Here is an 18,123-nt window from a genome sequence, read left to right as displayed (position 1 = left end):
AACGTAGAAATGTTAACTCCAAAGCTGTTCAATGAAAAATAATTAAAAGAAGAAATTACCAACTTCATTGAACTGTTGCAGTTGTCAAAATATTCCATAGATCCTAATGCTGTAAAATATGTAACAACATTTAAACCACAAAAACCTTTTTAACCTTTGAAAAAGCACAAAAAAACAACTCTTTCGGAAAAAGATGTCAGCATTTGCATTGGGATGTCACATGGATAATTACTGGTTATACAATTAGTGTAAAATAAACAAGTTAGATTTAATTTTCAATCTCTGACCTAAACTGTACAAATTTTCATTTAACTGCCATGTTTAATTTTTTAAAAAAATCAAAAACAGTCTCAATTCTTGACTATGGTCATGTTCTTGGTTACTAAAATTAAAATACAATTAGTTTTACTTCTATGATATTTTAAAGAAACAACTGTTATTTATCAATGTCTATCATTATATAACATTTTGGATAACCTACTCGAATTATCCTGGCAGATTATATAAATAGGCAAAATAAGATATGTGAATAATTGTGTTGACTCAGGAAAGTCTCTCAAACTTCCCCATTTAGATGTAAAAGTTCTTGATTAATGCTTTTTATTATCTGCCTAGAAATAGCACTTACATTAAGTTGATGAAATATATGTGCCCCTGTAATATCTTGGAAAGATTTCATGTATCCTAAGGATACGTAGGATCTAGTAATCATTATATCATGTCATTTTCATTTTGAAAAATTTAGAGTATGAAGTTTATTTGCAAAGATGTTATTAAAAAAAAACACACATACACATACAAAAATAACCTAGAATAAATCCCACCCCACCCCCGTCAAAGCAAAAACAAATTGTACAAACAAAAAAACAAAAACCATTATTACTTCTTCAGTAGTGGGATACAGAAGGGTGAAGGAACAGATGTTATGAAAATTGAGCCCAGGAAAGAGGTAGATGAGGGCTGGTTATACTATTCAGCTTATTTCGTATGTTTGAAATCTTTCATATGAAGTTAAGAGAAAAAGTTTACTTGCTAACAATTTTCTACAATAATTACAAAACTTCCTACAGAATATTTTTTCTTCTTTAAAATTATAACTGATTTTTAATTAGTTCATGTATCAGTGGATATTCTCTACTATTTGAATAAGGAATTTAATTCTCTTACTACTCTAAATTTTTACAGATATACAAGTTAAGAAATCTTGCAGACAACAGATGAGTAGATGGAAACAGGGAAAGGTTTCGTTATAACAATGTCAATCAATCCTTTACACATTTATCTTATCACGTACAAATGTTACACAGTAAAATGCAGCCTCGAAAATTACACCTAATACTCTTATTGACTAGTAACTTGATTAGATCCTCTATTTTACTAAGACCAAAAAGCTGGAAACAATCTGGTATATTAAGATTTGTTCCCAGTCATTACAGTGATTCACATCCTCAATACCCATGACTACAATATTTCAAAATGTTCTCTTTTGATGGTGCCCAAGAAGTTTTTACAACGTGAAGCAGTACTGCACCATAGCAAAATTTGGGACATGAGAAGCATGCCTTTCTTTGGGAAAGTTGGAAGAAAACTGGACCAAAGGCAAGCTAATTTTAAGAAAGGCACATATGGTAACAGATTTGGATACTGATAGTCTTAAAACTATCAATACCCTTTTATCTCTTGGAAAAAAAATTACCATGCTCAGGATTATTTACTCTAGTTTTAGATCACTGCACAGGTATTATTAGATATCATGTTATTTTAATCTTAAAATTACAGTAATTTACAGTTAAGTACAGTAGGAACACTTGGAAAAAATAAATTGGACAAAAATATTTACCAAAATTTCAAATCCATTTACCATGACTTTAAAAAAGCAGACTCGGTGGTTTGTTTGAAAAGGTTAGTAATCAGAATTGAGATTAGAAAATTACACAAATTTATTTTTCTATAACTATACCTATTAAGTTAAAGAATTTACATTCCTTTGAGGAAAGCTTTTATGAATGAATATTTAATAAAGAGGCACTGAGTTTTAACATTGGCTATTACAAGAATCAATATAACTATATTAGAGCAGTTTAAGAGCCTATTTTTACAATATACCCATGAACTGAATCATGTTAACATCATAACAAAGGTTAAAAACATCACTATTAACAGGGACATGTGCCAATAAATGTAATATTAAAATGACTCACTTGAAGTCAATGCATTAATCACAGTTGTTTTGTAAGTAAATCACTTGATTCCATTCATAAAGTATGGCGATGTAGAAGCCAATTGAAAGTTAGCTATCATAGAGGAAAAAGGCTTAGAAGAGGCAAAAAGAGGTAACTAAAAATGATCTTATAAACCACTTGGTTTAATCACACTAAAGAAAATGCTTTAAAGCTTAAATAATACATGGAGGATTAAAATAGATATTACAGGTAAAAACTGTTCTACATCTAGTATTTTCAAAGATTAACCCTAAAAATAAAGTAACAGAAAACTGAATTCTGACGACATTACCTGACTTTCATTTAAAAAAACAAACCAAAAAAACAAAAAAACCCTTAAACATATCAACTGATAAAAACATGAAGTAAATAAGCCAATACGATCCTTTCTCTCTCTCTCTCTCCCTTTTTTTTTTTTGGGCCATCATAAGCAGCACCTTGATGTGGGATCTCAGTTCCCAGATTGAACTCAGGCCGCAGGAGTCAAAGTACCAGTAGACTACTAGGGAATTCCTGCCAATATAACCCTTTCTTATGAATTTAACCAAGTTCAAGGAATCATCCATTGCTCCCCAGAGCCAAAAAATGCCTCAAAAATGTCCCTTATAAGCAAGTACAACAGGTTATTGCTAACATAACCAAACTGAACATTACAGAAATATTAACTAAATTTGTCTCAATTTTTTTGGAGCATGATTATTTTTTTTCTTTTTTTGGCTTTTTGGGCTGCGCCTGCAGCATATGGAAATTCCCAGGCTAGGGGTCGAATAGGAGCTACAGCTGCTGGCCACAGCCACAGCCATATAGGACCCAAGCCATGTTTGCGACCTACACCACAGCTCAGGGCAAAGCCAGATCCTTAACCCACTGAGCAAGGCCAGGGATCAAACCTGAATCCTCATGGAGACTAGTCAGATTCATTTCCACTGAGCCATGAGGGGAACTCCCAATTGCTGGGCTTTTTTTGTTTGTTTTTTAAGAGGGAAAAAAACCTCCAATATTTTAAACTCAAAAATATTTCTGATCAAAAAAAAATTGAGTTCTTTAAATGACAAATACCAAAACTACCACTAAAATAGAGACATAAACATAGAAGACAAAGCAACTTACTCTTTAAAAAAGCAGAAGTGTAACAATTACAACATGTTGTCCTCATTTTCCCACCCTAACCCTCAAGCTATAAGATCTTAACTTCTAAACTGAAGCTAGGTAAGATTAAAAAATTACATAAGGATACTGCTATTTTAGCCAGAATAACTGTGCTCCTTTCAGATTTATTTTTACTCTTTCCTTTATTTATTTATTTTGTCTTTTTGCCATTTCTTGGGCCACTCCTGCGGCATATGAAGGTTCCCGGGCTAGGGGTCGAATCGGAGCTGTAGCTGCCAGCCTACGCCAGAGCCATAGCAACGCAGGATCCGAGCCGCGTCTGCGACCTACACCACAGCTCACAGCAACGCCAGAACCTTGACCCACTGAGCAAGGGCAGGGATCGAACCCGCAACCTCATGGTTCCTAGTCGGATTCGTTAACCACTGCGCCGCGACGGGAACTCCTACTCTTTCCTTTAAATCAAGCAACCACATTATCATCATCAAATAAACTGCATCAAAAAGTATTCCTTTAAGTTTAGCAGCTACCACAGAGAAAAAGAACAGAAGTATAGTACCTTTATTTTTTTAATTATGTGCATTTTAAGTACAAAAATGACATTTGTTTTTATGAAGGTATTTACCTATATAGCTTTGTTTAAAATTTTAAATATTGGAGTTTTCCTACAAGTTTAGTAGTTAAGAATTTATGCAACAGGTTCCTTCTGTCCAAATCCTCCTTTTTTCCACAATCTGCTAATCCTTTTGAACATTTGCTCTGCCTCTTGCCCCATTTCCTGAGGATCACCACCAATCCTACAAGGAAAAAATATCAATACTACAAAATTATGAAAGAAAGAGTCTTACTAAAGACTCTATTAATTTTTGTATTTGTGTGGAAGGGGGAATAACACAAGAAAATTGTTTCAATAGCACCATAATAAAGTCCTGAATTTTTAAAGGACAAAAGTAGCCTTACAGTCATCAGTTAAAAGCTAAAAAACAGAATTCACATCTGACATGGTAAAATAGCCACACTTTGAGAACTCAAAATGCAAACTCCTTGAGAAGAGGCCTAGTTTCTTATAGATAGCAAGACAACTGACTAATGTCCAAAGAATGACTATATACCTCACTGAAAACTAGACTGACTTTTAATTCAATAAATTGGTTATCTTTTGTATAAGTTAAACTAGGAAAATAAAATTCCTGCCTTTGTACAATATAACTATGCTAGGTAAAGGTGAAGACATCATCAAGAGATATAGTTAACACCTACACTAAAAATGGCAAGAGTGAATTCTAAAAAACAGCACATAGAAAATCCAGATTTAGCTCAAGCCCAATTCTACTGCTGTTAGAACCAATCCAGTCTGTTTCCTCATCGCACCTATTTATAGAATAAGAGGGCTGAGCTTGAAGACCCCTTTAGCTATAGTTTTATTACTTCAACTACCAATTAATAAATAGGTGATCATAGAATCTGCAGAGATAACAGGTATTTATAAAAGTTTTGAATTCTTTTTTAAAAAGAGTTTAAGGGAAGTATTACATTCTGGAACACTTAATTTACACAAAGTATGTCAGGCTTACCCCTCTAATATTTAGACGAACTTCATTTAAAACAAAAAAACCCTCCAAAACTTGTGAAACACTTTCTAAAAATAAAACAAAAAATTCAAAGAAAGTGCCCTTAAATATGAGCCACAGCCCAAGACCTCATTTCCAACTTTGTCAGTAAATTTAAAATGTTTATAAACTTAAAATCACCAATCAAATTTGTAAATACAGGATGTCTCAGTTAAATGTTTGCATAGTTGGACACTGAACCACACTTATGTTGTGTATGTGTGTGTTTTTTTTTTTTAACTGCTTCTAAGTGCTCATAGTAATGTAGCTCAATATACAGTTTATGGCTTGTGACTGAACATGGTAAGTGAAACTAAAGTAATGATGTGATATGATCAGACATGCATTTCCCACATGCAGCATTTCAGTGTAGTACATTAAGCCCACGAATCATTAAACAAAAGATGTTTAACAGCATGCAGTTAAGCAAGACTTCTATTAATCATTTACATATGCCCTTTCTTGAAAATACTATTGTTGTGCCTTGTAATCTTTCTCCAGTGTAAGAGCTCTTAAACTGAGCTTCATGATCAGCTTCAAAAGGTCTGTGAACTTGCTACCATTTATATAAAATCATGGTAGGTGAACATTTTTTTCTGGGAAGACCCCAAAAAAGGTTCAGAACCATTCTAGTGGTTTTTCTCACCAATCACTAACATATACATTTTATTATCATAACTTTCCTCACCTCTAATTTAAGTTACTTGTTCAAATCTGAATTATTAATGAGACTTTTTTCTCATCATAGTATGTATTAAATTTCAATGTAAGGACCTATTTACTGGTGTATACTCCACACTATACTGTAAGTTATCTGAAGACATGACTACGTCTAGCTCATATTCCTATTCTATTTTTTTATGATAAACAAGTTTCTTTCGCCTCAAAGTGACAATTTTTCTCGTATGTAAAATAGTCATGAATAACTAGATGATATGCTGGGCAAAAAGAAAATTTCCATAGTCTATTAAAATTAGTTATGTTAAAAAATAATACTTGGCTATAATACCTACATCACTGGAGTTACAATGACTACGTGGGCCAGTGCTTACAAAGCATCTGCCCTAAAATAACAACATACATATTCTTACGATAGTACTCCTCTATTTTAAAAGCTTTTTCTCATGAACAACAACAATAAAAAAATTCATGAAAGTTAAAAGAGAATTTTTAGCATACAAATTAAATAAATTATTAACTGGGTCAAGGCTTTAATTTATATTCAAACATTCTTTATGTAACCAGGGTATCCCATCCTCAGTAATGCATCTACAAAGCCATGTAGCTACGTTTTTTTCAAGCATGGAACAGATTTACTGAAGAGATATATAAATGTTCCAAACACAAATGAAATATAATTGAATAGAAACGAAACGAATTAAAAATTAAAAATCACACAATGGAACCATTTTCAAATACGTATTTCAAAACATTAACATTTCCAATTATTAAGTCAAACTAGACACTTAACCAAAAAAACTGAAATACACAATGCAAACCAAAGAGTAGGAAAAATAATATAACAATAATTAGAATAAGTCTTATTCTAGTTATTATATGATTCAAGTAAAACAAATGAAACAAGTTCAAATGAAAACTGTTGATTACAGCTCATGAAAGTACAAAGGACTTGAGAATATTCAAGAGTAAATGTACTTTGTCTTAACACAAAGTACTAGAACATTTGTCCCTACATATGCTGATGAGAAACATCAAACAGTAAAACACTTAATTCTATTTACATCTGTTCATTCTAGAAGAGCCAAAAAGAAGAGAAAGAAAAAAATATTAAAACTTTAAGAAGAAAAACTTCTGTGACTACTGTTCAGCAGACTTCTTTTCTGAATTTTTGCCAGATCTTCAGGTCAAGAGTAACTGCTGGAATTTATAGCGAGTCATCTGTTTTTAATTTTGCCCTTGAAATTACATTATTTATTTTAAAGTAAATTAAAATCCTAACCATATACCATTAAGATTAATTTAATATCAAAAGAAAACTTCACAGTTCTACATAAATAAGATTCAACTTTATGTCTTATTATTTAAAAATTTTACTAGAATAAAAGGAAATGTCAACATTTTACCTTTATTAATGAAGTTACAACAATTGCTCCAGCATTTACCATAGGATTGTGTGGTTTATCTGAAAATACAAAAGCAATAGCGTTAGGTACATGATATTATTTTCTGTGATACATAGGTTATTCCCACCAACCTATACCTATTTTCCTTGTGTAAGCCACTGTTAACAGTTCTTTTTTTGAGGTGGGGGGAGGGTGGATTAGAAAGTGAAGGAATGCATTTAAGTCACTTACATATCAAACCAGTAACACATTCCTAAGAAGCTGTTACAATTACACAGACAAACAGATTCAAGTACAGAAAGGCAGTAAACAGTAGTGTTTGGCACATCCAAATTTCCTAACTCTGCCATTTATTTACTACCTATTTGACCCTGGGTAAGTAACTGAACTTCACTGTACCTCAATTTTCCCATATGTAAACTGGGAGTAATAACAGCACCAATACTTCAGCAAGCCAAAATATTTGAGTGAATTAAAAAACGTGAAGTGTTCAGAAAGTACCTGGCACATCCTTAAGCAATCAAATAATATTACTATTAAAAACCACCTTGGAAAAGGTATATCTGGTGTAGACCCAATTTTCCTTTTTTTAAAGTATTTTATTTTTGTGTTTATGTGTTTCTTACACAATTAAAAAATTACTTAAAATTTAAGTTCATCCAAAATCCTACCTCTTCTCCAAATTCTTATAACAAATAGCATTTCAAATCTCAACTGATTATATGCTCATTCAGAGCATAAATGCCCAACACAAAACTCTTAGGGCACTGAAAACATTTTTTTTAATCTTTTTTTTTTTTTTTACACCCATAGCATGAGAAGGTTCCCAGGAGAGGGGTCAAACCTGTGCCACAGCAATGATAAATGTCAGATCCTTAACCTACTAAGCCACAAGGGAACTCCCTGAAAACATTTATTTGAAAGAATAATTCCTCATCTGTTTGTGGTAGTAATATACCTTTTTGGGGAACAAGTTCTTATTGAACTTGACAAATCTAGCAGAATTCTTAAGTTACTGCTACATTATTGTCTCTTTGAATTTTAAGCAAGTTACCTTCTGTCAGATGAGCCTACAGCTAAACAAGGAAATTCTTCAAACTTCTGAAGAGCTACTATATGATCCAGCAATTCCACTCCCAGGTATATAACCAAGAGAGTATGTGCACACAAATTTTATATACAAATATTCTCAACAGTATCACTGACTGGTTGTCAAAAAGTGAAAAATAACCCACAACCCAAACATCCTGCCAAATGATGAATGGGTAAACAAAATGTTTTTCTGTTTACCCATTAATGTTCCATACAATGGAATATCATTCAGCAATAAAAAAAATGATACCAATACATGCCACAACATGAAGATACCTTAAAAACATTATGCTAGAGGAGATCCCATTGTGGCTCAGCAGGTTAAGAACCCAATATAGTGTCTTTAAGGATGTGGGATTAATCCCTGACCTAACTCAGTGGGTTAAGGATACAGTGTTGCTACAAGCTGCAGATAGATCACAGATGCAGCCCAGATCCACTGCTGCCTTGGCTGTAGCGTAGCCCTGATGCTGTAGCTCTGATTTGACCCCTAGCCTGGGAACTTCCATATACTTCAGGTGCAGTCATAAAAAGAAAAAACAACATTATGCTAAGTAAAATAGGCCAGTTATAAAAGACTAAATATAATATGATTCCATTTATAAGAAATGTCCACAAGAGGCAAATCCATTGAGACACAAAGTAGACTAGTTTCCAGAAGTAGAAATCGGGACTACTATGGGCACAGGTTATCTTTTGTGCATGATAAAAGTGTCCCAAAATTGACTATGGTCATTGTTGTACAACTCTATGAATATACTAAAAGCCAGTAAATTGTAAATTTTGAATGATGTGTAAATTATTTGGTAGGCAGGTCAATTATATCTCAATAAAACTTTAAAAATGTTCATTGAAAAATCAATAATGTATGAGTGTAGCTGGGTCACTTTGCTTTATAGCAGAAATTGACAGAACATAGTAAATCAATAAAAAAAAATTTAAATCAATAAAGATAAAAAATTGGGTAACTTACAGTATACTACTTTCCATCAATGTTAAGATCAACAATGTGATTTAGTAATCACATTGCACATTTGGGGCTGCCCATGACAATGACTAGTTCCAAAAGTTAAAATAAAAACTTAGTACAGGTGTACTAACCTATCCAGTAGTTAGGATTTCACCTATTCCAAATTATGCTAAGAAAAGTCTGCTTTCTTTGAGAGCATGGAAAATAACAGCAACACTATCACAGAAAAATACTACATGGTAAAAAGGGAATCAAAAACCAAAATATTTCCAATTATTATCCATCTGAAAGAAAAACCATATGCAGACAAAAAGCAAAGTAAGGAAATCAGGCTGTGCTAAATTAGTTTATAGTTGTATTTGTATATATTCATGTATCTGTCCTTTTTTTTTTTTTTGACATTATCAGTCATTTTTTTTGTTCCAATACAACACTAAGTCAACTATATTCCAATAAAAAATGGGCTAAAAAAATAAAATTATAAATTATAAAATTTTAAAACAAATTTTAAATAATATGTGTGTGTGTTGATTAACAATTTCTACTATAAGGTAGAAAAAATTCACTATATTAATTTACATATTCATAATATTTACATTAATAATATTTATCATCACGATCTTATAAAGCTAACATTAATACATTTGTTTTAGTTTTATAATGCTAGGTACAGATACATCAGCACATATACGAAGTGCACAGTTCACCACATACCTACCCTTGAAAATTTAAATACAAAAAAGACCTACAAATTGTTTTCTTGTTGGGACTAGTCAAAAACGAAGACTTTAGAGCACAGAACCTATGCAGGACTCAAGAAGGAGTGTAATACTATAGTGAAGCCTTCATTTTCCCATTAGTTCTCAAGATTCCTGATACTGGCTCACGCTTGGGAAAAAGTCAAAGAATAAATATCAAGGCAAAACCTCTTGTTAAACTTTACAGTCACTTATAAAACAGTGCTAAATTCCTGAGTTCTTATGTGATTTTTTTCTTACAGACTTAATAGTCACCAAAATGTACATGGCAAAAAACATACAACTTATAATGTTAAATTCATTTACTCCCGAACCCATTTTACATATTTTTTGTTTCTGAAATACTTCCTCACATTCAAATTCCTATAGTTGTTAATTTCTACTCTTTAAATACCTCTCTCAAAACTATCAATTCCCCAGAACCCCCTTGTTTATTCAACTTTGTCTTTTTGGGAAAATAATGATTTTTCTCGTAAAATGTTTAATCTTGTTAGAACAAAAATATTAATTCTTTCCATATTAAATCTAGATGTCAATGAGTTTAATAAATAAGGTACTCTTCTGTACTTATTGAAGTTGGTAGTTTACAGTAATCTCCATAAAATCAAGTGTAACATCAGGATGCAAAGATTATGGTTAAAGAAGAAAATGCCCTCAAAGAAGCAGCAGCATAAGAAATACCAGTCTTATAACTTCATTAAAAAAAAAAAATAAGAGGTATAAGGCACATTTCATTTTTTATCCAGCAGAAACAAAAAATAAAAAAGCGTATTTCTCACAATCATTATTGAAACCACTGAATTCCTTCACTCCTGCAAGATTAAAAAATAGAAACCAATCTAGAGATTGATATTTAGATTTAAAACCTCTGGCAGATCAAATGCACTAACTACCTTTGCCCCCCCCTTTACTTTTGGATTCCTATAAAGTAATAAAACTTCTGAGTTATTCAACTATTTAACACATATTTCTTTCAAATGCTCAATGTTATGAAAGAGAAAAAGCAAAAACACCATCTCAACCAGGGCCACCATAAAAGCTTTTTATTATGGAACTTTTCAAGAATATACGATATACAAAAGTAGAAAGAATATAAGCACACACGTAACTCACAGCCTCAATGACTACCAACATACAGTAAAAATCATACCCGGCACTCCCAACTACAATCCACTCAATTACCTTAGAGCAAATCCCAGACACGCTAAGATTTTATATATTTGTAAGATATTCCCCTATAGGTTGTCACAAAATGAAAATCTTACTTCCTGAGCCATCTTCTCTCCAGTCCACTTTCCAGAGCTGTGTGATGCCTAAAATAACTATTTTTTAAAGTAGTTGATTAAACTATCTCTATGGGTTTCACAGAAATCCCATGAAAAATAACACAGTGTGAATGCTTTTAATTTTCTTAAAAAAAAAAAAAAACTACTGAAGTAAAATGAAGTACTTCTTTTTCCCAGAAACTTTTATATAATTCTTACCATCTTCATTTAAAAAAAGTTTGTTGAATCTTAATCCACTTGGCTCTTTCCCAACATATCGATGCACATACTCTGTTCCAAGGTCATTAACAGCAATGGCATATTTCAAAGGTTTTACACAGGACTGAAGACAAAATGGAACTTTGGTATCTCCAATAGAATGCCTATTTAAAAGTAGATTTTAAAAATTAAGATAAAAATATAATGATTGGAGTTATTACTTACATGTTAGTTCTCATTTACAACAGTTTTCTCGTAATTCAACAAGTTTACTTGGAGATTAAAGAATAAATATGTTTAAGGATACTGCAATAAAAAGGCAAAAGCTTAAAAGTACTCAGGTTATAGAATGGTTCAAAATTAGACACTAAGTTATGTGGAAAAAATTGCCTCCGAGGGCAAGAGGGTATGACTCCCCTTACCCTCTGTATTCAATCATAAAAAATGAACTAGCCCTTTCAGAAATTAGTCAACTTTTTTACTCATAGTTTTAATCATGGCTCAACTATGGTTAGTTTTTAAATGGAGCTCAGTTTGATTCAATACCATTCCCTGAGACCCTGTCTATAAATGCCTCATCTTGTGAACCATAGCTTTCTACAACCGCAGCCCCATTAAAAGAAATAGCATCCAGTTTTACAAACCTGACAGACCGGTTACTAATGGCAATCATCATCACCATGTAGATATACAACAGAACAAACCGGGAGGCACGTGAAGTAGAGGACAGGTTTGAAAAGGAAAAAACTATGACCGGCCCCATTATAACGTAAGCTTCACAAGGGCCCCATTATAATGTAAGCTTCACAAGGGCAGTATGATATTTGTTTTCTTTGCTCAAGTATCCCAGGTGATCCAAACAATGTCTCAATATAATACAGGGACTTGTTCATTCAGAGGGAAATTTTTTCATAGTGAAACTGGGCACTATAATAACTACCCCTGGACAAACAGAGGTTAATGGAGACCTCAAAGGGCCACCTCACTTCTATGTATATGATGGAAAATAAACATGTACAAATACCAAGAGTTTATATTTTTCCTATCAAATTTATGTATAATTGCTAAGCCTGACTATAACTTCAACTTGGCAATCATTCTAAAACTTGACAAAAGCCTGTCTTACTACCTTTGTTTTTTTGGGGGCCACATCTGTGGCATATGGAAATTCCCAGGCTTGGGGTTAAAACAGACCTATAGCTGCTAGCCTACACCACAGCCACAGCAATGCAGGATCTGAGCTGCATCTGCAACCTACACCACAGCTCATGGCAACACTGGATCCTTGACCCACTGAAGCAAGGTCAGGGATCAAACCCGTGTCCTTATGGATACTAGTCAGATTTGTTTACACTGTGCCACAACAGGAACACCAGGCTTTGGATTTTAAATACCTATGTTCTAATCCAAAGTCAAGTTTTAAATTCTGTAGATGAGGAAATTAACGAAGTATGTTTGAAAAGAAAAAAAGACATATGTAAGAATTAGGTGATAATAATTTCCTCCAAATATAAAAATGTATAGTACAAGATACACCATTTCCTCTAAATATAAAACAGGAATATCACTTCCTACTGGAATTTGCTCCATAAGAATAAGCCATATCTTCTCATGCATTTGTGTCCATTCATAGCACCCAACATTTATTTCAACACACTAAATGCTCAGTACCGTTTCACAGGCCCAGATGAAGATAAAAGTCTGTCATAATGGAGGGAACAACAGGCTAGAAGTTAAGAGACCCGAGTAGTACTAAGTTTCCTACAACTCGGGGCCTCAGATTCCTTATCATAAGACTGAATGAGTTAAACCACATGTTTTTTTAAGTATAAATACTTGAGGAGGACAAGCAGTAAAAAATAAAAAGATTTACTCAGAATGAAGGCACTTAAATTGAGACATTATCTTGAAATATGAAATATAAAATTATACGACTAAATGACTTGTAGTTTTAACAAAATTTAGGATAAAATTACATCTCTGATAAAAATTCATCAAGCTGTGTATACCTAAGAATTGTATACTTCATTTTATGTAAGTTATATTTTAGTGAAAAAAGAAATGCTTATCTTAATAAAAAAACAAACAAAAAGCCAGAAAGATTATTTATACCTCTGAGCTAAAGTCTTCAACTAAGTGAAAAAATATTGCTTTTTCTTTTTTTGGCATAAATTTTCTCACCTTTAAAACAAAATTCAATATGATAAGAAATCTTTATGTTCAACTCAGAGCTTAAGAAGAAATCATTCTTAAAAAAATATTTCAGAGTTTTATCCATTTTTCAAAGGACCTCTCTTGGTGATCATGATACCTCCTTTGCCAGGCAAGTATCCAAGGACTTCTCTTATTTGACTTTTTAAACATTTTCTTTGAAGTGTCCTCACATTGTTACCCTTTTCATAATTCTGCTGGATCCTCATATGTCAGTGGTTATGCCTGCAGTGTGAGCACATTCCAGGGATGGCTTTCCCGAACTTCATGAAATATTGCATATTTTGCAAATAACTGACAGGTAATAGACTATATTATGTTTTACTGTCTTAACTATCATGCTAATCCTATCAGCAGCAAAAGGAACAAAAATAACAGGTTAGGTAACTGATCTCAAACCAAGAAAGGGAAAATAATTTTATTAGTAGTTTATTAGCAAATAATTTCATGTTCTGCCAAGTCTACTTTTCCTAAGCAAATTCCTAACTGCAGTTTCTTGGACAATAAATATTCAAATAGCAAGACTACAATTGTAAGGTAGATGAAACACCTCGCAAGATTTAGTATAAGGTTATTGTCTCAGGTTTGTTTTTTTTTTTTTAAATGGCCGTACCCAAAGTATATGAAGTTCCCAGGCCTGGGATTGAATCCGAGCCACAGCTGTGATCTACACCTGCTGTGCTGGGCCAGGGATCGAACCCAGGCCTCCATAAGAACCCCACAGAGACCCAAGCCACTGCAGTCAGATTTTTTTTTTTTCTTTTTTGGCCACTCCAAGGCATATGAAAGTTCCCGGGCCAGGAATCGAATCCAAGCCACAGTTGCGACCAACACCACAGCTGTGGCAACACCAGATCCTTAGCCCATTGCTGGGCTGAGAGAACTGAGCCTGGGTCCCTGCTGCTGCTGAAACACCATCAATCCTGTTGTGCCACAGCAGGAACTCTTGCAGTTGGCTTCTTAACCCCTGTGCAGAAACTCCTCAGTTGTGTTTTTTAAATTAAACAAAAATCTAAACTTCTTGGCCTTTTGAATTTATATCATGGTAAAGGGCTAATTTCTATTATGGATTATGTTCCTTTCTACCTCATGCTAATTACTGTACAAAATTCAAGGCTTAGGGTTGTTCTGATAGATCTGAAATAAACTTACCTCTGTCCATCTACTGTACAAACAGACACACCCCACAAATCAGGACTGAACTTGGCTAGTTGAGGAATATAATCTGCAACCTATTCAAAACAGTGGGAAAAAAATTAACAGATATAATATGGGCAAATAGTATTTTCTTCTACCAAAAAATTTATCTCCGTTTAGCTTCCACCAGTGAACATTTTATAGAACTCAGTGGCTTTGCAGTCTACCTTTTGTAACAATATTATAAAAAGGGCACAACAGACTTGAGGATTACAAGATCTAAAAGACTTCTCTTATCTCCACACTACCCCACATCCTGTTTTCCAATGCATTCTCTCTTACTAAAAAAAAAAACAAAAAACAAACAAACAAAAAAAACATACTCTAAAAGAGGAACCAGGACTTGATTGATTTCTTTTTTTTAAGGGAACAGAATAGCGAAGGGTCATGCTGATAGGGTTTCATTATCTAAAAACTTTCAATGTGGGAATATAAATAAAACAGCCCATATATTATTAAGTAGAGGATTTTAAAAACCAGAAACATTTTATTTAATGTTTAAGGCTATCATATCTGCAGAAATTCCTAAAATACTTTTTTAATTAAAAATTTAAAAACCATCTCAATTTTGAAAATCAAAAAGAATTCTCGTTTATATTTTGTTTTAGCCAAAATAACAATTATGTTAAATATTTGAAATATTTTAGAATCCACTGAATTCACTTAATTTTAAAGAAAATTTTTTCCCTTTATTTATTTTTTGCTTTTTAGGGCCGCACCCATGGCATGCAATAGTCCCCAGGCTAGGGGTCGAATCTGAGCTACAGGTGCTGGCCTATGCCACAACCATAGCAACGCAGGATCTCAGTCTGCGAACTATACCATAGATCACAGCAAAGTCGGATCCTTAACCCACTGAGTGAGGCCAGGAATCGAACCTGCAACCTAATGGTTCCTAGTCAGATTCGTTTCCACTGTGTCACTACAGGAACTCCCTAATTTAAATTTAATTAGCAAAACACAAAATGTACAATTTTACTCTCTATACCTCAGGTTGAGCTGAATTTATTAAATGACTGGTTTACGAAAATATTCACATCAAAATGTTACCTTTCCTCCAGACTGCTTTTTAGCACTTTCATATAACTCATCGATATGTGATGTAAAAGACATAAAGTCAGGAATGACAAACTTTCTTCTAAAGGCTTGTGTCAGCAAAACAATGTTGCTTTGAACACATCTGCAGAATGAGAAAAAATTAACAGACTGGGTACCTTTCAAGTTATTAGTACTTGCTAATAATAACAATATTAATTAGGAGAATATTCAAACAGAAATTCATTTCATACAAAAGAAATTCTATAAAATATGCTCTTTCTATATGATTTTCTTCCTTCAAGCAGTCTTTCATGCAGTTGCTTGTAAGCTGTTGAACAAGTTAAAGAAATAACTTAGCCTAGAAATTGTGTCTAAGATTAAAACAGTAGAGCATTCCACCAGGTTAAGTATCAAGACCATCTACAAACAAGTTTTTTATCCTACCAGAGTTGATAAGCATTCAGTATGACATTTGGTTAACAAAAATCAGATTTTAATATGAAATAGTTGAGATGCTTTATTTTTCCACAAAGTATCCTCAGACATGTATCCCTTAGTTTGTATACAACTATTACTAGTGTTTCATAAAAACTGAACATTTTGTATGTTAACATATTTTCCCTAAATTACATTTTGAAAAACCTGTACTTTTAAGATAAAAAATGGAAATATCCACTTTGTTTAGTCAGATTTGTCGCATATGAAAAACGTGTTAAAATGATTTTAAAAGTAATTTTAAAAATAATATATGCTAATTATAAATGGAGAAGTAGACACTCATGGTACTTTAATTCAAGTTGTCCTAAATGAAAAATCAAATTAGAATTAAAAGCTAGACATTACATTTTAAATATTAATAAACATTCAGAATATATACTCACTTGGTCAACATAATATTAAATACTGATTTAAAAATAAAATAGGCTATTTTCAGTGATAAAGATGTGCTCTAATTACAACACTAAAAAGTTATAGTCCAAATTTCTAATATTAACCTAAGGACATAAAAATAATTAACATCCAAGAGATAACAAATTATTTATTTCAATAAACTTTCATATATTTTCTGAAAGTTTCAATGTTGATCTAATGTTGTTTTGCCATTGATTTAAACATTTAACATGCTTTGAAAAGCAATTTAAGTTGCACAGAGTTGTAAGTAATATATATGAAAAGACATATTTTTCAGCAAAAAAAGTTAAGACAATTCCTGATTTTAAGTACTGTATCTGTATCAAATCTACATCCTCCTTTTTTCAAGCATTACATGAGAAAATACCAGGACTGCCAAACAAATATAAATTATTAACCTACTACTAACTATGTAACTACTCAAAATTAATCAGCACTTTTAAAAGGAGGCTTTATCATTAATAAAATTGTACAGCGAAACTGAAATTTTTTAAAATTAATTAATTTATTTATTTATTGCTGCTGTATCTGAAGGTGCTGGTAAAGCTGTGCTAACAGCCTTCACTGGTAAACTGCTGTGGCCAACCAAGGCAATCTTCCCACTCAGAAGACTACCTAGATGCATAATGATGAGCACTCCAAATTGTACTGTTTTTCCTGGGAATTATTTTAATACAGATGTCATGAATTTAAATAGAAAATCAGAAGTTATATAAAATGAACTGAGGAGGAAGTACTTATACTTTTTAATAAATCACACCTTCCTCATGTTTTGTTCAATTTTCTCATCTGTAATCTAGTAATAATTTTTCTTTTATTCTTTTTTCTTTTATTCTTTACTTAAATGTTTATGATTAACAACTGTAATGCATATCAATGTTTTACGAAATATCTCACATATAATTTTTCAATAGTAAATAACATAGTGGGTAAGAATTTTTTAAGAAAAATCACACAATATGTAAATACAAAGACTACCATTCATTTTCCTCCAAAACAGAAAAGGTCAAAAAATCATGATCACACATAAAAATAGTTCTAATACTTATATAGCTAAAAAAGCATGAATAAATAAGACATTCCTTTTCAAGACAAATTTTCTACTTCTATTAAGATTATCAGCATTAAAAACAATCAACTATCTACATGGGTACAGGCAGTCTCCAACTTTAAATAGATTACACTTGAAAAATATGCATAGAATTCATTTTCCCATTAAAAAAATTTTCTACATAAAACCTGCTTCTCAGATTACCCCAAAGGCTAAATATATTAACCAAGAATGTATTTTACATAAAATATCAATACACTGACTTCAACCAAATCCTTCCATCTTTATAAATTACTTCTCTAGGAAAATGAATTCCACTGTAACATCTCTTTCTTATTTCCATGGAGGTGAAATAGTTTATTTCTGGCAACTGTAACTAGAAAA

At 32.4% G+C, this 18,123-nt stretch overlaps 1 protein-coding gene across 11 annotated transcripts in view; it reads right to left on the bottom strand.

Moving 5' to 3' along the window:
- GLS (glutaminase) overlaps positions 1-18,123 on the bottom strand; it is an 84,870-nt gene that overhangs the window by 46,320 nt on the left and 20,427 nt on the right. For 9 of the 11 annotated variants that reach the window (XR_014829395.1, XR_014829396.1, XR_014829398.1 and 6 more), the window contains exons 4-7: positions 15,789-15,918; positions 14,694-14,773; positions 11,331-11,494; positions 7,027-7,085 (exon numbers count right to left, since the gene is read on the bottom strand). Coding sequence is in view for 7 of the 11 variants with exons in the window: in XM_021076049.2 (XP_020931708.2) it covers positions 7,027-7,085; positions 11,331-11,494; positions 14,694-14,773; positions 15,789-15,918 (433 nt within the window). In the remaining 4 variants the exon portion in view is untranslated. Of the gene's footprint in view, positions 1-59; positions 110-3,513; positions 4,130-7,026; positions 7,086-11,330; positions 11,495-14,693; positions 14,774-15,788; positions 15,919-18,123 lie in introns of those variants that run through there. The other 2 variants (XM_084999215.1, XM_084999214.1) reach the window with 2 other exon arrangements.

The sequence above is a fragment of the Sus scrofa genome, chromosome 15 (genome assembly GCF_054392235.1).
Source record: "Sus scrofa isolate SSC_HxYL_T2T_F1_AM1 chromosome 15, Sscrofa_HxYL_maternal_Yorkshire_Landrace_v2.0, whole genome shotgun sequence".
Taxonomy (NCBI): domain Eukaryota; kingdom Metazoa; phylum Chordata; class Mammalia; order Artiodactyla; family Suidae; genus Sus; species Sus scrofa.
This window is presented reverse-complemented; position numbering and strand designations above follow the sequence as displayed.